Below are 26,431 nucleotides of genomic sequence, written 5' to 3'. Positions count from 1 at the left end.
AGTCATCTGCCCTCATTAAACACAATGGCCCAGACTCTCGGCCTCTTTGAAGCCCTAGATATTTAGAATAACCTTTATCGTCTGATTGAAAGATAAATTTCGTATGAACCAGATGCTTTTCTATATCAACAATCTCTCCCTCAACATGTTCTATAGGAAATGCTCATTTCACATTCTACTGCGAACTTGCTATCACTTATTTTGTGAAAAGTTGGCTCATGAAATAAAACACTTAATAAACACTTAACAATAAACCACTTAATAACAGGAATAATCATTAGTGCAAATCAAATTCTCCGTATATCAGTTTCCTTGACTTTCGATTAGGGATAATTAGACTTAACTGCTCTTACCTGATAAAGTGAGATGAGAGTTAAAAGTGATTTTCAACATTGAAGGACAGACCGAGTAAAGCAGCAATAACAACAATAAATAGTAATAAAATCATAATTGTACAATAAAAACTGTTTTATTCAGCACCTATATATTAGAGGCTCTATGCTAACTAAATACCTTATATATATGGTTCTACAAAATTCATAGAACTAATTTACAAGTTAGGTATGATTATTATTTCAGATGAATAAAGACTTAGGTTAAGTAATTTTTCCAGTCATTAAACTAGCAAATGAGAGCACTGTGATTGACATTGGCAGCCCTAATCTATTGGTAGTGGCTTATAGTGGTTGGGAATGTTGATGCAATGTCCAGGCATGGCCAGAGTGTGTCCGGATCGATTAGTAACATCCGCCAGAAGTATGGGTAAGGACGGGGCAGAGCAGGACATAAGCTGCATACTTGTCTCTTGCATCACATCAAGATGATGTAACTTAGGGAGGAAAACATGTTTGTTCCCTTTAAGTATCACAGTCTAAGGACCCTGTGCCCAGTTATAACAAAAAGCTGTATGGTTCCAAAGCGTACAGTGGCTGAGATGTGCCAGAGGCAGAGCTACTGGCTTCCCACAAATAACAATCATCCCACTGGCCAAGCAGCTCCCCGACGGCTCCCCAGCAGTAGCATTGTCACATCACAACAAAGCGCCTTTGCCCCCAGACACATAGGCCCAATGGCTGGCACTGAGGGTTTCCCTGAAAAATGCACTGTCCTCTGTTTTGAGTTAGCCTTATTGTTCAGAGCTTAGGGAGTGAGGCTTATGTCCAGATATGGGACAATAATATGTGCTATGCTCTTGTTGCCAGCAATGTTGTGGGTCACCATGATACCTAAACTTTCAATTCTGCAGTGCTCTGAAATGACCTCCTCGTGCCCTAACCCTCAAAGTTGGGAGACGTATTTATGCCTAAGTCCAATACCACCTCCTCGGAAGTCTTCCAGCAGCAACCGCAGCAGCCAGGGTCAGTGTATCGATTCTTGTCACCCCAGCATCTAGAACATTGCCAGTAAATATTTAACCAATGAAAGGATTAATAGCTGTGCCGATACTGAAGAAATTAGGTATAGTTAAACTACAATGAGGTTTGAGACTCAGGAAGATAAAAAGGTGGTAATTATTCCAAAGTTACTTTCCTTGGATCTACTCTGATCATGTGTGAAGCACACAGTCTAGCAGCAAAATACAGTAGAGGACGGGCTCAGCTTCCTGGGTGTGGTGGGCTTGACTCAGTGGGGAGAGACATGATCCCTACAATGTACTGATGGTTCAGAAAAGTCATAGGTCTGGGGCTAAGGAGCAGAGACCGATACATAGTGAAAGTGTGTCATTTGTGTGTTTCTTTGCTTTTGGCTTGTACAAAAGTCACTGCCATATCTCCCACTGGTCTATGAAAGGCAGATAACTGATACAGTAAGTAGTTCACCAGCAGTGTCTATGACTAGATGTGTTGGGTTGGCCAACACTTGATAGCTACCAAATGTTAACTAGTGTTCAAAAGTCTCCTGAAGTCTCTGGTGTGTTGTGTCTGCTGGGACGCTGTGGGGTGTAAATAATAAAAAGCAAAACTCCAAATAGCTTATACTGTGAGGAAGTTTTATCCCCAAAACAAGAACTCTTGTGATGGGGTCATTGAAAGATGAGTTAACTCAGCAGCTCAGTCACATCTTGAAGGAATACTTTGCCATCCTCTCTGACTTAGCTTTGTCCTCAAGGTAGCTCCCTCCTGGTTGCGAGGTGGCTGCTGCACTTCCAAGCAATACGTGGTAATGAGTAAGGAAACCTTTCCCTAAAAGGCCCCCAGCAGCCCTCTCCTCACATCACATTGGCTAGAATTGGGTCAGTGCCCATCTTAACAAATCACTGGTAAGGGAAGTGGGATTACTAAAACTTGCTTAGGTAATTAGGATCTACTCCTAAGTTGAAGATAAGGTCAGGTTCCTTAGGGGAATCATGAGTTGGGAGAACCTGGACCAAATCAGGGTTCTTTTAACACGGAGAAGGAGAAAGGGACTTGGCCCTTGAATAGGCAGCCAACAGTGTCTGCTCTGTATGCTAAGTGGACATGCCGTATCCATACTTCTATAATACCTTCCACAGCAGCAAGTCAGTCCCCAGTTAGCTAATAATCTTAATTTGGTGATGGTGGCAACTTTTCATATGAAAATTTAGCCATCATCTTGGTGAGGTAAAGACAAACCATGAAAAATCAATTCAGGTAAGATGGCAAAATCTCCATTACCTGACGTTACCAATGAAATCCACCTCCCCATTCCCAAATCGGGGCCGCTTATTGACCGGAAAGGCTTAGGTCATTCCAGCAGGAGGGGACATTTCTCTGAGATACGAAAGTGAGAAGGAACAGCCTTCAAGTGAACATGGGGGAAAAAAGCTCCCCAAGGAGAGGAAAAGGCAGAAAACTGAAAGGATCAGAAAGTGCTGGAATGACTGGCTCTCACAGTGAGTGGGAAGAGAATGGCAGGAAGGAAGGTGCAAAGGGGGGAAGGAGAGGCCATTCAGAGCCTTGCAGGTCCCACGAAGGAGCTGGGGGTTACATTCTACGTGCAGCGGGGAGACACTGAAGGATTAAACAGGATCTACAAATGTAAAATCTACCAATAATCCTATGCAGGATTGTTTTATATGTTGGAAAGAGTAACTCTGTTTAATGTAGGCCGTATGTCATTAGAGAAGCTACTCACCAAATCCCCACTTAATAGGCAGTTGCCAGGAATTCAGCTTCATTACCTTGGTTCTGTGCAGAGTTGACCTTTAGTTCGCGCTGGTGGATGCACGTTTGTGGATGGGGTAGCCTAGTGGCATGACTTAGTCGGGAGTGGCACTTAAGGCATTTTAAATAAATGATATTGCCTCTGAAAAGAAATAAAACTCCTGTTTCCCTATTGGGTGAGGCTGCTGCTCATTTCAGTAGCTGTTCACTAGTTTTTCTCCTGACTGTTTTTAATTTAATTTTCCTTTTTTAATTGGAGCATAGTTGAGTTACAATGTTATGTTAGTTTCTGGGGTACAGCAAAGTGATTCAGTTATACACACACCGATATTATTCTTTTTCATAGTCTTTTCCAATATCGTTTATTATAAGATACTGAATATAGTTCCCTGTGCTATACAGTAGGAGCTTGGTGTTTATTTTATATACAGCAGTGTATATCTATCTGCTAATCCCAAACTCCTAATTTATCCCTCCCCCACCCCCTTTTCCCCTTTGGTAACCATAAATTTGTTTTCTATGCTAACTGACTTTTAGAACCTAAAAAGGGAATGCTGCCAGAAATAGGATGGGTAAACACATCTCCCCCCATGGTCAGCCAGCTCTCCTTTCGGTCATGCGTGTGGCTTGTGAACTCTGGGACACATGCGTACAGGGTTCACTACGTGACGGACGTTGCCTGTTCCAGTTGCCAAGTCCTTTCATACTTCATGTTACATCACTGAGCTCAACACACTCCAGAGCTCTCCTGTTTCCTTAGCCGTTCCTTGATAACAAGTCCATATGTCAGTTTTCTTTTCAACAATCTCACTTTTTCAACAATCTTTGAGCACCTATGCCTATGTAGAGGCAAATACAATACAGGGCATTGAAGGACAGTGTTGGAGCAGTGTCAGTGAATGGTTATGGGAGCTCAGGGGAGTGAACCTGGGTGGACTTTGGTGGGTGGAGGGGGGGTTCTGAGAGCAGAGCTAAGCCTTCTTCCTCTGGCTTCTGTGAGAAAGACGGATTAGAGAGAGAGATTCAGGGAACAGAGCCAGGCGATTTGGAGAATGATTGGACAAAGGACAGAACTGAGATAATTCCAGGAGTTTTCAGCCAACCCCATCTCATCCCAAGGGATAGTTCTCAAGCTGAAACACAAAGGTTATCAGAGTTCTTGAGATCCTGCCCTGCATCCATTCCCCTTTTCCACGACCTCTTTTTGGAATACTGGTGCAGAATAAGTGGCATGGCCTTCAGAAGAAAGCACTGAGGAGTTTTCCTACTCTTGTTTACAAAACATTTTTAAATGCTTCTGGGTAAATGCAAATGACTGTGATGCCTCTCTACCTATTTCCTGCCAATGGCAGTCTTCTAAGAATGGTTAATGTCAGATGTGAAATTATTTTCCTGAATGTTGTTTCTTTTCTCTTTTCATTATGAAGTATATTCGGTGCTCTTCGAACTGGTGCTTATATGGTGTACATTTTGATGACCAAAGGCCTGAAGCATTCAGTTTGTGACCAGGGTTTTTACAATGGACCTGTCAGCAAATTCTGGGCTTATGCATTTGTGCTAAGCAAAGCACCCGAACTAGGTGAGTGTCTTCTCTCCTTACATTTCCTCCCCCAAACCCCCACCCCTTTGTAGCTACACACCCACAATATTTATGGAAAAACGAACAAAGAAATAATTTGAAGGTCCTGTTTTACTGGTTGCAGGAAAGTTACAATGAATGAATTTGCATTCTTGACTAACTTCCACTGTTTTTTTTCTCTCCCCTCCTTCCCTCCTTTTAAATAATTGTACATTGAATATGAAGAGCAGAATAGTTTACATAGAACATGCACGTATCCAAGCCTTACTGAAAACACACTTGCAGAGGCTTATAATATCTACCTAGCCCCTTCTCTGAGGCCATTAACAGCTGAGCTAATATTAGAATATTGGGAAAAGTTAGCCACACAGCTATTTCCCAGTCCCACATCGAAGTGTAATTTCAGCTCTGGAGTTTGGACGCAGACTAGGAAATTCAGCTTTTTGTTTGGGTATCCTCATGTTCTCATTAACGAAATAGTAAGGGTTAGTTTCTGGTGTTGTTTAATTTTAATCATCAAAGAAATAGGCCTTAGGGAAATGTAGTTCATCTTCTAGAAATTAATCCAAAATACTGGGGCTAGAAATTAATCCAATATCTATATATGTAGATTCCTAAGGTTTTTCCTTTAACTCTTTAATAGTCAATATAAGTGTGGCACAAGTTAGCAGAAACAGTGAAAAATTAAGTAGCAAGTGTTTGACACAGACACGGTTCCCCAGGAAAATCTCTCTATTGCCAGAGAAAGGGATCCACCAGTGATAATAAGCTCTGAGTTCATCCATGAGCAGCGCTGGCCAGCATCTCACAAACTGGTACATATCCTTAGGGGACGCCTGTCCATCCTCTGGGTTTCTTAATGTTTTATCTGGAATTAAGAATTGGCTTATTTCATTCAAAATTTTTATTTATAGATTGTGTTCCGTCTCCTGTTGCTCCTAAAAAGGGGGTTAGAGGTTGTAATTTCACTATAAGTCACCTGCAGTATTAGCTATCAAGTCTGAAAGGTGCCCCTAGTTTGTGTCTGTGTCTGTTCACAATGGATATGACGTGTCTCCCATGTGTGCATCCGCCACCTATAGCCACTCTCCGCCGCAGGCTGTAACCTGATGCCTACAGAGTGCTGACAGTTGGTTTGAACTGTTGGTTTGACCACTGTCTTCCCAGGTCAAAGACAAAGGAAGAGCAGCGGGGGGGAAAAAACTTCAGCGCTCACACACACAGCCTATGAAAACAGCCTTGTGAAATGTGAAATGCATTAGTATGGATTCATTCATTTATTCCTTTAATAAATTTTTTAAATTTATTTTTCATTGAAAAATAAGTAGTTGATTTAAAATGTTGTGTTAATTTCTGCTATACAGCAAAGTGATTTAGTTATACATACCTAAACATTCTTTTTTTATATATTCTTTTCCATTATGGTTTGTCACAGGATTTTAAATATAGTTCCCTGTGCTATACAATAGAACCTCATTTTTTATCCATTCTATATATAATAGTTTGCATCTGCTAACCCCAAACTCACATTCCATCCTTCCCCCGCCCACCCCTTCCGTTTGGCAACCACAAGTCTGTTCTCTATGTCTGTGAGTCTGTTTCTGTTTCGTAGATAAGTTCAGTTGTGTTGTATTTTAGATTCTACATATAAGTGATATCATATGGTATTTGTCTTTCTCTTTCTGACTTTCTTCACTTAGTATGATAATCTCTAGTCCCATCCATGTTGCTGGAAATGGCAATATTTTGTTCTTTTTTATGGCTGGGTAGTATTCCATTGTATATATGTACCACATCTTCTTTATCTGTTCATCTGTTGATGGACATTTAGGTTGTTACCATGTCTTGGCTATTGTGAATAGTGCTGCTATGAACATAGGCATGCATGTATCTTTTTGAATTATAGTTTTGTCTGAATATATGCCCAAGAGTGGGATTGCTGGATCATATGGTAGCTCTATTTTTAGTTTTTTAAGGAACTTCCATACTGTTCTCCATAATGGCTATACCAATTTACATTCCCACCAACAGTGTAGGAGGGTTCCCTTTTGTCCACATACTCTCCAGCATTTGTTATTTATAGACTTTTTAATTATGGCCATTCTGACTGGTATGAGGTGGTACCTCATTGCAGTTTCAATTTGCATTTCTCTAATAATTAGCGGTGTTGAGCATATTTTCATGTGCCTGTTGGTCATCTGTATGTCTTCTTTGGAGAAATGTCTATTTACATCTTCTGCCCATTTTTCAATTGGGTTGTTTTTTTTGTTGTTGAGTTGTACGAGCTCTTTGTATATTTTGGAGATTAAGCCCTTGTTGGTCACATCGTTTGCAAATATTTTCTCCCAGTCTGTAGGTTGTCTTTTCGTTCTGTTTATGGTTTCCTTTGCTGTGCAAAAGCTTGTAAGTTTGATTAGGTCCCATTTGTTTATTTTTGCTTTTATTTCTATTGCCTTGGGAGACTGACCTAAGAAAATATTGGTAAGATTTATGTCAGAGAATGTTTTGCCTAAGTTTTATGGTGTCATGTCTTATATTTACGTCTTTAAGCCATTTTGAGTTTATTTTTGTGTATGGTGAGAGGGTGTGTTCTAACTTCATTGATTTACATGTGGCTGTCCAACTTCCCCACACCCCTTCCCATTGTATATTCTTGCCTCCTTTGTCAAAGATTAGTTGACCATATGTGTGTGGGTCCTTTAATAAGTTTATATTAAGCACCTATCATGGGCCAGGCATTTAAAACATTGAAATGGAATTGCTACTTTATCAAAAAAAGAAATTTATAATATGAATTTAATGAACCAGGCCCCCAGGCAACTATTTTTAGTATTTGAATTAGGACCACTAGCTGCAACGTCTTAGGCCAGAGAAGTGTTTTTCAGACTTGGAGCTACAGACAATGCCTAAAAGTCTACAGATGTGTTTTTTTAGGAATTTCAAAATTCTATGAGGATATTTTAATTTTGTGTCTTCATGTATGAATAAAAGAAAAGATTGTCTTGCCAGCTACATTTCTCATAGTGATTCTTTCTTCATTTAGAGTCATAGAGTCTCTGAGTCAGATCACTTTTTCTGGAACTGGTGTTGGTCTAAGAACGTGAGCATGTATTTTTTCTCTTGGGTTTTTGTGACGTTTCCTTTAAAATAAATTCATACATTATTAAAGTTAGAGAATTATTCAAACTGAGAGATGTCATATCCCCTTGACCCCTATACTTTATTCTGTATAATAAGTATCCTTATGAATCCCCCCTGTGTTTTTGATGAAGAATTGACTACAGATACATGAATACAGTAAATGCATGAAACTTGACTCCCCTTACATACCACCCCTGAGCACCTTTAAAATTTCCACCTCCCTACCCTCAACAAGTACTTTTTTTTTAAAATCAGAAAAGGTGCCTCTATGCTTCTGGCCTTTAAGCCTCAAATTGCAAAGGAGCTACTTCAGTCTTTGCTTCTAGAAGTGCCTTTCCCTGCCAGGACTGCTTGTCTGTGTTCTGAGGTTTACCCAGTTGTGTTTGAGGGACTTGCAAATAAAATAGTCCCTTCTACTTTTTGAAGGAATAACATATTGAAGAGCCACCCAACCCATTCATAGTGGTCATTTTCCTTCAAAGACGTAAGTAGCCCTGTGCTGTCTGTCCTCCCAGCTTCCACGCCAGATGGACACCAACATCTTAAGGTGGTGGACAAGTTAGGATTCGTGGATGAGCACTGTTAGTGCATCACTCAGAGGTACTTGTGCTATAATCCTCTGTCTTGTTGGAGTGTTGTTGGTCCTGAAGCTGTTAGTGAATCACCTGTCTTAACTAATCTAGGCCCGAACATGCCACTCCCTCCTGCCCCCATGTAGACCTTGTAATTGGACACAATTCTGTTCCCTCTTGAGCCCAAAGGAGCTGTACTCTAGTCCCCTGTGCCACTGGCTTGATCATTGCTTTCCCTGGAGAAGCCTCATTCACCACAATAGTTTATAGGTTGGATATCAAACAATCCATTCCTTCACACTTCAAACGTGGGATTGAAGTATTGACAATGGGGTAAGAGCTGAAAAAAAATTAAATCCCAAACTTGACACAGCTCAAAAATAATGAGGCTAGTGTGACACCAATTCTTCATGTAATTTCAGATCCGATATTTTCATGGTCTGAGTCCCCTTTTTCATTTCTAAAATATGACTTATTCTCTTTCAAATATCCTGGAGCTTACTTGATAGCAGTCTTCCCAAAGTAAATTGCTGAATCAAAACAGATCCAAAAATCAGTTCATCTAATTTAGTGAACATGTGTGCTTGGATGGTTTTTTGTTCGTTTGAGAAGTTAAATTCCTTCCCTGTTTTTCACTCTTAGAAAACTTTGTCACTACTATTTAATCAAGAAAGCTTTATGCATTTGGATTACTTAGAACTTTTCTTATTTTTAGGTCCCCAATTCTTCTTTTCAATTCTTTAAGATTCTGGACTCCCTATGTGTACCAGAAAGAAAAGGTCTTGTGAGAAAAAAGCACAGTTCTTCAATGTTCAATACTGAAACTCTATTTCCCCCCCAAAACCTGCATGCCTGCAGTTTTCACTGAAGTAGTTTTTTATTGTGGCAAAACATACATAAGCTTTGCCATTTCTAAGTGTACAAGGCTGCAGCATTAAGGACGTTTGCAGTGTTGTGCAACCATCACCACCATCCATCTTCAGCACTTCTATCTTCCCCAACGGAAAACTCTGTGCCTGTTAAACACTAACAGTCCCCCTTCACTGGACTCTTAATAGCAAGAAGGGCTTTCTGTTTCAGCAGAGAACAATGAGCTCATTTCAGTGAATTCCAGGGCTACGGTCTACTAGAATAAGTAAGGGGAAGAGAGCCACCAACCTGCTTTGTGTGCCAAAATCTTTGAGTGACTACTGTTTGAATTATATTAAAACCTGCTGAGATTTTGTTTTGTTAGAACTTGGAAACATCTGCTCTGAGTCTAGGTCCTTGCTCAGTTGAGCTTGTCATTGTTTTTGAAACTCTGACTCAGCAGAGCTCCACCTAACTCTCAGAAGAGAGGGGCACAGCCATCTGTAACAAACCACACACACAGTGGGCTCCCCATCTCGGTGGCCATGCATGCCCTGTGGCTTCTAAATGCTCATGAACTTCTCCAGAGCTGCACACAGGGCTACACTTAATAGCACATGGGCAGAAGGCATAGTTCAGGAGGAACACTTAGGTATGTGATCACCAGGTCCTGCCTGCAGGCTGGCTCTTGATGGAAAATAGCTGAACCAAAGGTTAGAGAGACGTGTAAAGAACATGAGCCAGAGGAAGCTAAGATATGGGACACGGTCGAAACGTTCATGAGTCAGAGGTCCCACTGCTTACACTTGGCCAAAATTCTCTCCATAATGCTAACAGGACCTTTGGCCAAGAAAGATTGGTTGGCCAACATTGCATCCACAGTCCCTATCTTTTGTTTGTATTTCTAGGTCACTCTGTAGCTTTTGACAGGCCTGTATGTGCCATCCTCTTGGTGTAACTGGCTCATGACAAATTAAATGGGTTATTAAGTGGTTTTCCCCAGAGGAAAAATAATTCATAACTGCCAGAGTTGCGTGACTGTAGCATCTCAGCTGCGATATCAAAAGAACCATGAGAGGTCTTGGGGAGCTCTTTCTGGAACCCCACCAGCTTCCTCTCACCCAAGGAAAACTACCCTCTCTGGGTTGGTGGCCTGCTTGGGGACAGTAATCTTGATATGGCATTGGAATGCTACTCTTGAGAGGCTCAGGGCCATTACCTGAAGATCCTCATCTTCTTTACTCCATCTATCATCCTGCATATCTGTTCTGAGAAAAATTCTTATGCGTATCTAAATTAATTTCATTTTGAAGATCTCATGACATGTCCTTTGCCCCCACCTCCCCATATTAAATGGAAACACCTAGTGTGTCTCAGATCAAGCCTGAGACCACCACCCCGACTCAGACAGGAAAAACACAAAGCTATGTTCAATTCCAGATTTGTAGCTTCTATGTTAGCCCATTCTAATATGGTCTGTGTTTTGTCCCCTACCACTCTTCCCACACTGAAATCGTTCTTTAGACAATAAAGTTTTACATAAAAGTGGTGATAGAGTTAAAACTAAATCTAAAGAATTTAAAAGGATAAAATGCTCATTACTTTAAGGCAAATAACTTTTATTACAATATGTTTGAATATTGTACAGGATTTATATTTATTGTAGTTAATACTTAGAGACTCATAAAAAAAATCTCAATTACGAATGAATAAATTTGTTTTTAACGTACAATTCCTTGGACTTCTACCTTCTTTCCACTGGGAACAAAGGTAGCCTGGAACTACTGTGTCTACGTTATAGTCCATAGAAAGAAGGGGAGGCGCAGAGTAGTAATTACACAGAAGTAGTGGATCTTTGACAAGCACACAAAAATAGCACAGTTTAACATAAGTAAGTAGACCCCAGGTCTCCTAACACTAGTTGTGTCCCTGAAGCATACAAGTGAGAGTTACTATCACCATTGATCGTTATTAGTCTGTCTGACATTTACAGGCTTAATATGTTAGGCATCTCATAATAGAGAAGAGGACTTCAAAGAACATTTTATAAGAGGTTCAGAAATGCAGCAGCTGGAAATTTTCCTTTTCTGTTCTAAACAAATAACAATGTTGGGGTATTTTGTTTGTTTTTTTTCATATTCCCTAGGTAGCAGCTGACTTTATTTTTTATTGAAGAAGAGCTGATTTACAGTCTTGTGTTAGTTTCAGGTATACAGCAGAGCGATTCAGTTATTTTTAGATTTTTTTTTCCATTATAGGTTATTACAAGATATTGAATATAGTTCCCTGTGCTATACAGTAAATCTTTATTGTTTACCTAACTTATCCCTCGCCCTGCCCCCACTTTCCCCTTTGGTGACCATAAGTTTGTATGTCTGTGAGTCTGTTTTTGTTTTGTAAATGAATTCATTTGTATATATTTTAGATTCCACGTGTAAGTGATAGCATATAATATTTGTCTTTGTCTGACTTCACTTAGTGTGGTATTCTCTAGGTCCATCCATGTTGTTGCAAATGGCAATATTTCATTCCTTTTTATGGCTGAGTAATATGCCATTACATATATACACCACATCTTCTTTACCCATTTCATCTGTTGATGGACACTTGGGTTGCTTATAGTGCGGCTATCGACACTGAGGTGCATGTATCTTTTTGAATTAGAGATTTTGTCTTTTCAGGATGTATGCCCAGGAGCGAAATTCCTGGGTCATATCGTAGCTCTATTTTTACTTTTTCTTTTTTTAAATATTTATTTATTCGGTTGTGCCGGGTCTTAGTTGTGGCAGGCAGGCTCCTTAGTTGTGGCATGCAAACTCTTAGTTGCGGCATGCATGTGTGATCCAGTTCCCTGACCAGGGATCGAACCCGGGCCCCCTGCACTGGGAGCGTGGAGTCTTATCCACTGCGCCACCAGGGAAGTCCCCATTTTTACTTTTTTGAGGAACCTCCATATTGTTCTCCATAATGGCTATACCAATTTACATTTGCACCAGCAGTGTAGGAGGGTTCCCTGATGATAGTCATTCTGATTGGTGTGAAGTGATACTTCATTGTAGTTTTGTTTTGCACTATAAGAAGTAATAATGTTTAACAGTTCAGTAGGGAAATAAACTAATAGCTCCTGCTGAGTGGAAGAGGGCAGCACCTGTATTATTCCAACCACAGCCAGCAGAACCTTAAAAGTCTTTCCAAGATCCAGCATTATCTGACCTTCCTTTGTATGAGATGTTTTAGGGCATCCTTGAAGTATGAGGGATAAGACAAGGGTAAGTACTAAGTTCCCTTGTGCTTAATTAAATTTCAGAATAAGAAGAGGGACCACCTAGATCTCCTTGTTATACAAAAAGAAGTCAAGTTCGAGTTCACCAAAGGTCATGACGGATATTGGTTTTTCCCATATCTGAAAACCACAGAGATAGGAAAGAGAATGAAGCATCTGCCTGCATAAATCCTGTTTCTGTCTCACATGGGACACAAACAGGATTTATGCAGGCAGATGCTTTCTCTTTTTTGGACTCGTTAATGGCATCGGGTGTATTTGTTACTGTGCTTGCTCTTTATCCATTTTTATGTAAGTGTTCTAAAGTATATTTTTCAGAACCCCTAGATTTTTAAGAGAATCACTGCAGATTAATAACATCTACCTGACTGAGCACCATTCTTGCTTCTATAATATGAATTCTCTACCTTAGAAACAGTGATCTTTTGGATAGTCGAAATAGCTCAGATGGGAGAGCATTAGACTGAAAAAAACAGTGGCCTTTTTCTTCAAGGGGGATAATATTAGTAAAATTTTGGATAGATCCTGGAAAGCTTTTTCAAAGTTAATTCCATAAAAATGTGTGTCATTCTCAGTTTTTTATCACTTGATTCATTGGTACCAAAATACTCCTATTATCCTCTTCAGTAAATACAGTAGAAGGTCATTTTTTTTCTCTTGTCCTATTTTTGCCTTTTATTTAATTTTTTTAATTTAATTTTTATTTTATATTAGTGTATAATTGATTTACAATGTTGGGTTAGTTTCAAGTGTACAGCAAAATGATTCACTTATAAATATACACATATCCATTCTTTTTCAAGTTCTTTTCCCAAATAAGTTATTACAGAGTATTGAGTCGAGTTCCCTGTGCTATACAGTAGGTTCGTGTTGATTATTTATTTTATATATAGTAGTGTGTATCTGTTAATCCTAAACTCCTAATTTATCCCTCCCCCTGCCTTTTCCCTTTGGTAACCATAAGTTTGTTTTCAAAGTCTGTTTGTTTTGTAAATAAGTTCATTTGTATCATTTTAAGATTCCACATATAAGTGATACCATATGATATTTGTCTTTCTCTGACTTACTTAATATGATAATCTCTAGGTCCATCCATGTTGCTACAAATGGCATTATTTCATTCTTTTTTATGACTAATATTCCATTGTATATACACATTGTATATATGTACCACATCTTCTTTATCCATTCCTCTGTCAATGGACATTTACTTTGCTTCCATGTCTTGCCTATAGTAAATAGTAATAGTGCTGCAATAAACATTGGGGTGCACGTATCTTTTCAAATTACATTTTTTTCTGGATATATGCCCGGGAGTGGGATTGCTGGATCATATGGTAGTTCTATTTTTCATTTTTTAAGGAACCTCCACACTGTTCTCCATGGTGGCTCTACCAATTTACATTCCCACCAACAGTGTAGGAGGGTTCCCTTTTCTCCATACCCTCTCCAGCATTTATTGTTTGTAGACTTTAAAAAAAATTTTATTGGGGTATAGTTGATTTACAATGTAGTGTTAGTTTCAGGTGTACAGCAAAGTGAATCAGTTATACATATACATATTCCACTCTTTTTTTTTTTTTAGATTCTTTTCCCATATAGCCCATTACAGAGTATTGAGTAGAGTTCCCTGTGCTATACAGCAGGTCCTTATTAGTTATTTATTTTATATATAGTAGTATGTATATGTCAATCCCAATCTCCCAATTTATCCCTTCACCCTCTTATCCCCTGGTAACATAAGTTTGTTTTCTACATCTGTGAATGTACTTCTGTTTTGTAAATAAGTTCCATATATACAATGGAAGATTACTCAGCCATAAAAAAGTACAAAATAATGCCACTTGCAACAACGTGGATGGACCTAGAGATTGTCATATTGAGTGAAGTAAGTCAGACACAGAAAGACAAATATCATATGATATTGCTTACATGTAGAATCTTAAAAAAAGGGTATTGTTTGTAGACTTTTTGATGATGGCCATTCTGATCAGTGTGAGATCATACCTCATTGTAGTTTTGACTTGCATTTCTCTAATACTTATAGTGATGTTGAGCATTTTTTCATGTGTTTTTTGGCCATCTGTATGTCTTCTTTGGAGAAATGTCTATTTAGACCTACTGCCCATATATATATTTTTTAATTTATTTATTTATGGCTGTGTTGGGTCTTCACTTCTGTGCGAGGGCTTTCTCTAGTTGTGGCGAGCGGGGGCCACTCTTCATCGCGTTGCGCGGGCCTCTCACTATCGCGGCCTCTCTTGTTGCGGAGCACAGGCTCCAGACACGCAGGCTCAGTAGTTGTGGCTCACGGGCCTAGTTGCTCCGCGGCATGTGGGATCTTCCCAGAGCAGGGCTCGAACCCGTGTCCCCTGCATTGGCAGGCAGATTCTCAACCACTGCGCCACCAGGGAAGCCCTACTGCCCATATTTTGATTGGGTTGTTATTTTGATATTGAGCTGCATGAGCTGTTTGTATATTTTGGAGATTAATCCCTGTCGATCACCCATTCTGTGGGTTGTCTTCTCGTTTTGTTTGTGGTTTCCTTTGCTGTGCAAAAGCTTTTAAGTTTAATTAGGTCCTATTTGTTTACTTTTGTTTTTATTTCCATTACTCTAGGAGCTGGATCAAAAAAAGATTTTGCTGTGATTTATGTCAAAGAGTGTTCTGCCTATGTTTTCCTCTAAGAGTTTTATAGTATCCAGTCTTATATTTAGGTCTTTAATCCATTTAGAGTTTATTTTTGTGTATGGTGTTAAAGAATGTTCTAGTGTCATTCTTTTACATGTAGCTGTCCAGTTTTCCCAGCACCACTTACTGAAGAGATTGTCTCTTCCCCATTGTATATTCTTGCATCGTTTGTCATAGATTAATTGACCATAGGTGCATGGTTTTATTTCTGGGCTTTCTATCCTGTTCCATTGATTTTTTTGTGCCAGTACCATACTGCTTTGATGACTGTAGCCTTGTAGTATAGTCTGAAGTCAGGGAGCCTGATTCCTCCAGCTTCGTTTTTCTTTGTCAGGATTGCTTTGGCTATTTGGGGTCTTTTGTGTCTCCATATAAATTTTAAGACTTTTTGTCTAGGTCTATGAAAAATGCCATTGGTAATTTAATAGGAATTGCGTTGAATCTGTAGATTGCATTCAATAGTATAGTCATTTTAACAATATTCATTCTTCCAATCCAAGGACATGGTATATCTTTCCATCTGTTTGTGTCATCTTCAATTTCTTTCATCAGCATCTTATAGTTTTTGGAGTACAGATCTTTTGCCTCCTAGGTAAGTTTATTCCTAGGTATTTTATTCTTTTTGATATGATGGTAAATAGGATTGTTTCCTATATTACTCTTTCTGATCTTTTGTTGTTAGTGTATACAAATGCAACAAATTTCTGTGTATTAATTTTGTAACCTGCAACTTTACCAAATTTATTGATTAGCTCTAGTAGTTTTCTGGTAGCATCTTTAGGATTTTCTATGTATAGTATCATGTCATCTGCAAACAGTGACAGTTTTACTTCTTCTTTTCCAATTTGTATTCCTTTTATTTTTTTTTCCTCTGGTTGCTATGGCTAGGACTTCCAAAACTCTGTTGAATAAAAGTGGTGAGAATGAACATTCTTGTCTTGTTCCTGCCCTTAGAGGAAATGATTTCAGCTTTTCACCATTGAGTATGATATTAGCTGTGGGTTTGTTATATATGACCTTTATTATGTTGAGGTGTATTCCCTCTATGCCCACATTCTGGAGAGTTTATCATAAATGGGTGTTGAACTTTGTCAAAAGCTTTTTCTATTGAGATGATGATCTTTTTTGTTTGTTTTTTTTTTTGGTGGTTCACGGGCCTCTCACTGCTGCGGCCTCTTCCGTTGCGGAGCACAGCCTCCGGACATGCAGGCTCAGCGGCCATGGCTCACGGGCCCAGCCACTCCATGGCATGTGGGATCCTCCTGGACCGCGGCATGAACCAGTGTCCCCTGCATCAGCAGGTGGACTCTCAACCACTGCACCACCAGGGAAGCCCGATCATTTGGTTTTTAGTCTTCAGTTTATTAATGTGGTGTATCACAATGATAGATTTGCAAATACTGAAAAATCCTTGCATCCCTGGGATAAATCCCACTTGATCATGTTGTGTATGATCCTTTTAATGTATTGTTGGATTTGGTTTGCTAATATTTTGTTGAGGATTTTTCTATGTTCATCATTGATATTGACCTGTAATTTGTGTGTGTGTGTGTCTCTGTGTGTGTGTGTGTGTGTGGTATCTTTGTCTGGTTTTTGGTATCAGGGTGATGGTGGCCTCATAGAATAAGTTTGGGAGTGTTCCTTCCTCTGCAATTTTTTGGAATAGTTTCAGAAGAATAGGTGTTAACTCTTCTCTAAATGTTTGATAGAAGTCACCTGTAAAGCCATCTGGGCCTGAACTTTTGTTTGCTGGAAGATTTTAATCACAGTTTTAATTTCATTACTTGTGATTGGTCTGTTCATATTTTCTATTTCCTCCTGGTTCAGTCTTGGAAGTTTGTACCTTTCTAAGAATTTGTCCATTTCTTCTAGGTTGTCCATTTTATTGGCATATAGTTGCTTGTAATAGCCTCTTATGATCCTATGTATTTCTGTGTTGTCAATTGTAACTTCTTTTTTTATTTCTAATTTTATTGATTTGAGCCCTCTCCCTTTTTTTCCTTGATGAGTTTGGCAAAAGGTTTATGAATTTTGTTTATCTTTTCAAAGAGTCAGCTTCTACTTTCATCAATCTTTTCTATTGTTTTCTGCATCTCTATTTCATTTATTTCTGCTCTGATCTTTATTATTTCTTTCCTTCTACTAACTTTGGGTTTTGTTTGTTCTTCCTTCTCTAATTGCTATAGGTGTAAGGTTAGGTTGTTTATTTGAGATTTTTTCTTGTTTCCTCAGTTAAGACTGTATCACTATAAACTTTCCTCTTAGTACTGCTTTTGCTGCATCCCACAGGTTTTGGATCATCGCGTTTTTGCTTTCAGTGGTCTCTAGGAGTTTTATTATTTCCTCTTTGATTTCTTCAGCGATCCCTTGGTTGTTTAGTAACATATTGTTTAACCTCCACATTTTTGTGTTTCTTACAGTTTTTTTTTCCTTGTAATTGATTTCTAATCTCATAGCATTGTGGTCAGAAAAGATGCTTGATATGATTTCAATTTTCTTAAATTTACTGAGGCTTGCTTTGTGGCCCAGCATGTGATATGTCCTGAAGAATGTTCCATGTGCACTTGAGAAGAATGTGTAGTCTGCTGCTTTTGGATAGAATGCTCTATAAATATCAAGTCCATCTGATCTAATGTGTTATTTAAGGCCTGTGTTTCCTTATTGATTTTTCTCTGGATGATCTGTCCATTGATGTAAGTGGAGTGTTAAAGTCCCCCACTATTACTGTGTTACTGTCAATTTCTCCTTTTATGGCTGTTAGCATTTGCCTTATATATTGAGGTGCTCCTGTGTTGGGTGCATATATATTTACAATTGTTATATCTTCTTCTTGGATTAATCCCTTGATCATTATGTAGTGTCCTTCTTTTCCTCTTGTAATGGTCTTTATTTTAAAGTCTATTTTGTCTGATATGAGTATTGCTACTCCAACTTTCTTTTGTTTCCATTTGCATGGAATACCTTTTTCCATCCTCTTTCAGTCTGTATGTGTCCCTAAATCTGAAGTGGGTCTCTTATAGACAGCATATATATGGGTCTTATTTTTGTATCCAGTCAGCCAGTCTATGTCTTTTGGTTGGAGCATTTAATCCATTTACATTTTAAGGTAGTTATCAATATTATGTTCTTATTGCCATCTTGTCAGTTGTTTTGGATTTGTTTTTGTAGGTCTTTATTCTTCCCTTCATTTTTTGGTTCCCTTCTCTTGTGATTTGATGACTATCTTTAGAGTTGTATTTGGATTGCTTTTTCTTTTGTGTGTGTTTATCCATTGCAGATTTTTGGTTTTCAGTTACTATGAGGTTTTGATATAGCTGTCTATATATAGACAAGATTGAAATTAGGAGACCAGCAACTTAAAACAAATGCATTTCCAATATCCTGCATTTGTACTCTCCTCTCCTTCTCATGATTGCTCATTTTGACATCTTATTTGTGTGTGGATGATTTCCTACCTTTACTGTGTTTTTGCCTTTACCAGCAAGCTTTCCCATTCATAATTTTCCTGTTTCTAGTTGTTGCCTTTTCTTTTCCGCCTAGAGAGGTTCCTTTAGCATTTGTTGTAAAGCTGGTTTGGTGGTGCAGAATTCTTAGCTTTTGCTTGTCTGTAGAGCTTTTGATTTTTCCATCAAATCTGAATGAGCGCCTTGCTGGGTAGAGTATTCTTGGTTGTAGTTTTTTTCCCTTTCATCACTAAATATATCATGCCACTCCCTTCTGGCCTGCAGAGTTTCTGTTGAAAGATCAGCTGATAACCTTGTGGGGATTCCCTTATATGTTATTTGTTGCTTTTCCCTTGTTGCTTTTAATATTTTTTCTTTGTCATTAATTTTTGTCACTTTGATTAGTATGTGTCTCAGCGTGTTCCTCCTTGGGATTATCCTGTGTGGGACTCTCTGCACTTCCTGGACTTGAGTGTTTCCTTTCCTACGTTAGGGAAGTTTTAGGCTATAATCTCTTCAAATAATTTCTCAGGCCCTTTCTCTCTCTCTTCTCCTTCTGGGTCCCCTATAATGTGAATGTTGCTGCATTTAATGTTGTCCCAGAGGTCTCGTGGACTGTCCTCATTTCTTTTCATTCTTCTTTCTTTATTCTGTTCCACAGCAGTGATTTCCACCAATCTGTCTTCCACCTCACTTATTCTTCTGCCTCATTTATTCTGCTAGCGATTCCTTCTAGTGTATTTTTCCTTTCAGTTATTGTACTGTTCATCTCTGTTAGTTCTTTAAAGCTTCCAGCTCTTTATTAAACATTTTTTTGTATCCTCTCAGTCTGTGCCTCCATTGTTATTCCAAGATCTTGGATCATCTTTACTATCATTCCTCTGAATTCTTTTTTGGGTAGATTGTCTATCTCCGTTTCACTTAGTTCTTCTGGGTTTTATCTTATTCCTTCATCTGGAACGTATTTCTCTGCCATCTCATTTTGTCTAACATTTTGTGTTTGTGGTCTCCATTCCTCAGGCTATAAGATTATAATTCTTAGTTCTAGTGTCTGCTCCCTGGTGGGTGAGGTTGGTCCAGGGACTTGTGTAGGCTTCCTGGTGGGAGGGACTGGTGCATGTCCAGTGGTGGGTAGAGCTGGGTCTTGTCCCTGTTGTGGGCAGGACCATGTCAAGGTGTGTGTTTAGAGGTGGCTGTGAGCTCAGTACAACTTTAGGCACCCTGTCTGCTGATGGGTGGGGCCAGGTCTTGGTGCCAAAATGGCAGCCTCTGGGAGAGCTCATGCCAATGAGTGTTCTCTGGGGTGTCTGCCATCAGTGTCCTTGCCCCCATAGTGACCATAGCCTTGTCCCTGCAGGAGACTCTCCAAGACCAGCAGGTAGGTCTGGCTCAAGCTCATATGAAATCAGTGTATTGCCCTGGGTCCCAGTGCAGGTGAAACCTTGTGTGCACCCTCCAAGAATGGAGTCTCTGTTTCCCCCAGTCCTGTGGAGCTCCTGCACTCAAGCCCTGCTGGCCTTCAAAGCCAAATGCTCTGGTGGCTTATTCTCCTGATGCCAGACCCCCAGGCTGGGGAGCCCGACGTGGGGCTCAGAACTCTCACTCCTGTGGGAGAACCTCTGCAATATACTTTTGCAGTCTGTGGGTCACCCACCCAGTTGGTGTGGGATTAAATTATATTGCAAAAGCGCACCTCCTACCGTCTCATTGTGGCTTCTTCTTTGTCTTTGGATGAAGAATATCTTTTTTGGTAGGTTCAAGTATTTTTTGTCGATGGTTGTTCAGCAGTTAGTTAGTTGGGATTTTGGTGTTTTTGTGAGAGGAGGTGAGCTCAAGTCCTTCCTCTCTGCCATCTTGTCTCTCATCCCAGAATAGCCTTTTGTTTAAATTTTACTTTCCTAACTTCCATATGTCAAGGCTTCACACTTTATTGGGCGCTTACAAAGATATGTTTTTAAAGAGTACCTTTATCATGGACGAAAGAAAAGTGTCTTTTTACTACTCCAGAGAGGCCTAAGAACATTTTGCTGGGCACTTGAATTCTAATTTGTTTCTCTTGATTAATAAATATCATTTGACTCTTCCAGGTGATATTTATTTCCTAAAATGCATGGCTGAGTTGGAAATGGACAACACAGTTACTAGTGATTTTGTGCAAAACACCTTTCTGAAAGTAACATTTATTGAGTGCTTACCATGTGCCAAGAGGGCATGTTGAGTATCCTATTTAATCCTCAGATAATTTCAAGCTATTATTATCCCCATTTTACAGATGATGAAATGGGAAAATAGGATAAATAACTTGCCCAGGGTCACTGAGCTAGTAAATATCAGTCCAGGATTCTAACCCAGTCCATCTCATTCTCAAGTGCCCGTTCAAGACATCCACCTTCTTGCAGAGATATAGATTATGATTTTGTTACGGTCAAGGGGCTCATGTCCAATTTTTTCTTTGTCTTTCAGGAGATACAATATTCATCATTCTGAGGAAGCAGAAGCTGATCTTCCTGCACTGGTACCACCACATCACTGTGCTCCTGTACTCCTGGTACTCCTACAAGGACATGGTGGCCGGGGGTGGTTGGTTCATGACTATGAACTATGGCGTGCACTCCGTGATGTACTCTTACTATGCCTTGCGAGCAGCGGGTTTCCGAGTCTCCCGGAAGTTTGCCATGTTCATCACCTTGTCCCAGATCACTCAGATGCTGATGGGCTGTGTCGTTAACTACCTGGTCTTCCACTGGATGCAGCATGACCAGTGTCACTCTCACTTTCAGAACATCTTCTGGTCCTCACTCATGTACCTCAGCTATCTTGTGCTCTTCTGCCACTTCTTCTTTGAGGCCTACATTGGCAAGATGAGGAAAACAACGAAGGCTGACTAGTGTCGGAACTGAGGAGGAAGCCATAGCTCAGGGTCATCAAGAAAAATAATAGACAAAAGAAAATGGCACAAGGAATCACATATGGTGCAGCTAAAACAAAACAAGACATGAGAAAACACACAACCCAAAGCAGCTTAGGGATAATTAGGTTGAGTTAACCCAGTAAGTTTATGATCCTTTTTGGGTGAGGACTCACTGAGTACACCTCCATCTCAAAGGACTGCTGCTGGAAGACCCCATTCCCTCTTTATCTGTCAACTCTAGGACAAATGAGAACAAAAGTGGGCCAGAGGCAGAGAGAGAGAAAGAGAAGGCAAACAAAAGCTATTAACAGTATATGGAAAAAAAAAATGTATTTACTAAGTGTTATATTTCTCTAAGGATCAAAGAAGTTTACTTAAAAGACTGTGCGAACCCATACACACAATCCTTTCTAATCTTTTTTGACACTAAACTGGAGCCAACAGAAAAGATAAAAATGGAAGAGACACAGGGTGTATATCTAGAACAATAATGCTTTTGCAAAAATGAAAGCCTTTTTAAGAAAGGTTGGCAGTTGTAGCCCCCATGAGAAAAGATGTCTTAATCACCTCCTGAGAAAATGGATATAAACAACTACATTTCAACTAAGAGAAAGGCTTGTTTCCCTTCATCGCACAGCCTCAGTCTAGTGAGTTTGCCAAAACCAAACGGGGCACAATATTTTTCCAGGGTTCTTCCTGGGAGGAAGGAAGTAATGCAGCCCAGTTCCTAAAAGGGCAGCCCCACCTCAGAGCATTTCTGATAGTTTAATTTCTACCCCTAAATGAGGTAGGAAGCATTATCCTTTGTTCTGTTGCCTCAGGCTTTCAAACAGAGGAGTAAATACAGAATAAAAAAGATACAGCTCAATCAAATGATTTGAAAAATCGACTCTCTACTACCTGTAAAAAGGTGCAGCGCTGTACCGTTCTTGAGCTGGGAAAGAGAAAAAGACAGTGGGAAAGGAGCCGAAGATCAGTATAATAGACAATAAGTACACCCCTCCCCTCGGTGACTTCACACATATTCATAACTTTCAAATGAAACCCTGTGGTACAGTCCATATTTTCTATATTTTTGTGAATTTCAAACAACCTGCAGGGCTCTTCTTGATCTTGGGTAAACACTGTGTTTCTGCATCATCTGCATTTGCTCCCTGAGGCAATGCAGAGGTGTTTAAAGTGCCCTCTGCTGGTCGAGTGGAGATACTTTGACAAACACACTTCATGGCAAGTTTGGCTGGAACAGTTGACAACAAAGGGCCCCTTATAGACATTCTTCAAATTTTAAATGATATAAAATACTCACCATATTTTTGGCCAAATCAGAAGACATTCTTCCTGCTTCAAGTCAGCTTCAGAAATTTTTTTAAAAGGGACTTTTGCTCTGGAACTCAGAAAATCGATTTATTAAGAGCCATATTCTTAAAAAAAAAAAGCTAGATAATATAATATCTGTAATATTTCAGTCCTTTTCAAGCCAAATAAATGTGTAAACATTCCTAGTATTTCAAAGAAGCAATTATGTCAAGTTGTTCAATGTGATATAATAGTATTCTCATTGGTTAAGTAGCTTAATGATTACACAAACTAGATGAAAAAATTAGGGGCCACTACACTGCATAGATTAGACACGCATAACCACACGTATAGGCACACAGATGAGGGGTCCACCGAACTTCAAAGCTCAAATGAATAGAAACACATTTTCTGGCTAGCAGAAAAAGAAGCTGTTGTTTATCTTTCTTGCTTTATTTGAGAGTGTACAGAAAAGGGATTTTTCAAATTATTTTTATATTATTTTAGCTTTAATTGTGCTGTCATTCATGAAACAGAGCTGCTCTGCTTCTCTGTCAGAGATGACAAGGGCTTTCTCAGCATCTCGTTTATGTGTGGAATTGAAAAGAATAAAATTTTATTCCATTCTGTGTGAATGGTCTGAACCATGAACAAAGAATCCGTGCAAACCAAGTCATGACTGATGGGGTGGAGGGCGGGGGGAGGGGGGTATGCAGGGAAGGGAAGCTGTTACACCTGTGTTAAATTATTGTGAACAGTCTATGATGTCTTGACGTTGGTTCATAGATGAATTGATGGAGGAATGTATTATTTTTAGGGCAAAAACTGACACGAGCTGAAAAGATAAGGATCTATTAGTTATAGCAGGACCTAAGATGCAAATAATGTTATTTTGAGCTTTGAAAATACATGATACTGTGCAATAAGCTTTTTTTCTTAGAAAAAAAGCAGAATAATTAAAATGAGGAAAAGGCCAAATAACAGTTGACTTAAGCTCTAACTGGCCCTTCAGTTAAACTCAACTCTGGTTGATTTAATTTAATTATTTAATCCATTGATTTATCAGCGATCCTTTAATGCAGGTTAGAATAAGGAAATGAGCATAGACCTTAAATAGACCCTAAATGATGCTTGCAAAGCACTTTCATCTTGATACAGGTTCATACTTGTGTTCCCTTGTGAGATAATTTAGAATTTTTGTTTACAGATTGAATGTCTAATAAATAGTTTTAAAATTAGGTAAATATATCTAAAGGCATTTCCGATGATTATCATGGGAGGGAAAAAGAAAACACACCTGTAAAAAACAAATCTAAATTCTGGTATTACAGGTTCAGTATAATGTTTTTAACATCTCAGCTTAACTGCTTAATTATATCAAGATACGAGGCTGGACCACTAGCCCATGGCAAATCTGAAGCCTATCAGAGAACTGACTGCCACACAGAGAATCCTGCTGTCACTTAACATTCCAGAAAAACTTGGGCAGGCAGGTTTTTATAGCTGCCCCACTATGCTGCAATAGATTATCTTTCTATTGAAGATTTTCCACTGCATTCCAATTGCAGTTTGGTGAAAACATTCCTGGATTTAAAAAAAAATTTTTTTAACCAAATCTTCATACATAAATACATGCAATTTGATAAACAAGGTCTGAGCATCAACCCAAGTCTGAGTTTGCAGTGAAAACCTTTCTAGTGAGAAATGCTCTATTCATAGAGCAAGAGGATTTATCTGCACCTTCTAGTTTTGCTCATGAAAAAAGAGCCACTACTATATTCATATTCAATATCAGGCCAATGTACCAAGTTAAAACCATGTACTGAGGTGATTATTCTAGGTAACTTACTCCCATCCTTCTAACCATACTCCACTATAAAAATGAGGGGGCAGGGACAATACAGCTGTATATGTTGCTGAAGGGGAAAGAAAAAATTGAATACATCCCTCTCACTTCTCTCTACTAATGTAGCTCTGAGTCTAAAACTTTACTGAGTGGGGTTTCTGTAGAACTGAATGGAAGAACACTTCTAGGAGACCCACAGAATTTTTTTTTTTAATCAGACATGGTATCTTTATCATAAGATAAAAATTCACATAAGAATAACAAAGCGCCTGGAGTCAACTACACTGGAGTATAAAGTTCCAGAAGTCTGGCCTGGTTCCCAGACTGCTGGGTTACCTGGGAGAGACAAGCTCAGGTTGCTATCTTTATTATGAGAGAATAGCGTCTCCTCAGACATAACTAAGTCAGCTCCAGCACATTCTGAGGGTTTTGTTTTTTTTTTTTCCAGTTTGGTCAATGAATGAATCTTTAACACAGTCGTTGGATTGGCCACGTGCTGACTCAAGAGGGCTATTAGGAGAGTGGAGAAGGTCAAATAGACCACCTCCCAGAGTTCAGGAGTGCTTTGAGTTGTGTGTGCATGGTCCATGTCTGTCTCATAGACACTTATTTCCCCAAAAATGTTTCCATCCTGAAAAGTACAATTGTGTGAGAGTTTTATGATGAAAGTTTAGTGGTCCAATCTTTTTGTTTTCGATAATAAATATTTTGCTATCGATTTGGGATGGTAGTAGAGCCTATTTTCGTGCTGTGAGTCATTGTCTCCTGTAGCTTAACTTGTTCTTCTGTCCCTTTTCTATTTGTATACAAGACCCAATTCTTTGTGTCTGAGACCCCTCACCAACCAAAAGAGATTTTGCTAAGAATGCGCCACAAGGTTTGGCCTGTGGTGCGTACTCATTCAAGTGAGAGCTGATAAAGCAATGATACTCTATTTTGTGCTGACAATCAGTGTGAAGTGTTAGGTCCCAGTCTTCCAATGAACCAAAGGCCTCTGTACGGTGGTACGCAATATTTAAGCAAAACAAGCATCAGTGCAGTTATAGTATTTTCTTGAATGCCAGTTGTAACACGCCAGTTATAAACATCCTCGAGTCACATGGCAGAACCCATAGCTAAAGAGACCAGTTAGGTACACCTGTGCAGAGCATCCGAGAATCTCCACAAACCTGCTGAATCACCAAGTTACCTGCTTCATCCTCAGACACTGAAAAGTCAGGGCTAGCAGAAGGGGGAAAAATAAGCCCCAGATTTCCCTTCCTCCTGAATTACACTTTACAAAAAGTGGGGACTTCCCTGGTAGCACAGTGGTTAAGACTCCACCTGCCAATGCAGGGTTCGAGCCCTGGTCCGGGAAGATCCCACATGCCGCGGAGCAACTAAGTCAGTGCGCCACAACTACTGAGCCTGTGCGCCTAGAGCCTGTGCTCCACAACAAGAGAAGCCACTGCAATGAGAAGCCCGCGCAGCGCAACTAGAGAAAGCCCGCCTACGGCAACAAAGACCCAACACAGCCATAAATAAATAAAAAGTGAAACAAAAGTTATTCTAGCACTAAAGAGATAGACAGTGGGAACACACCCATGGCAGGGTTGAGGGGGATTAGGGAGATCTTAAGAATGGCATTTTGGTTTTATGTTGAGCAGGCAAAAGTCTTGACATCAGACACACTTCACCGGAAATCCAGACCCCAA

General features: G+C 39.5%; 1 protein-coding gene across 3 annotated transcripts in view; it reads left to right on the top strand.

Annotated features, from left to right (window-relative positions):
* ELOVL6 (ELOVL fatty acid elongase 6) overlaps window positions 1–25,460 on the top strand; it is a 136,494-nt gene extending 111,034 nt beyond the window's left edge. For all 3 annotated transcript variants that reach the window (XM_004269571.4, XM_033427755.2, XM_033427754.2), the window contains 2 exons: window positions 4,553–4,704; window positions 21,148–25,460. In XM_004269571.4, the coding sequence (XP_004269619.1) occupies window positions 4,553–4,704; window positions 21,148–21,572 (577 nt within the window). In that variant the 3' untranslated portion in view covers window positions 21,573–25,460. The remainder of the gene's footprint in view (window positions 1–4,552; window positions 4,705–21,147) is intronic.
* The last annotated feature ends 971 nt before the right edge of the window (window positions 25,461–26,431 follow it).

Source organism: Orcinus orca, chromosome 4, assembly GCF_937001465.1.
Source record: "Orcinus orca chromosome 4, mOrcOrc1.1, whole genome shotgun sequence".
Taxonomy (NCBI): Eukaryota; Metazoa; Chordata; class Mammalia; order Artiodactyla; family Delphinidae; genus Orcinus; species Orcinus orca.
This window is presented reverse-complemented; position numbering and strand designations above follow the sequence as displayed.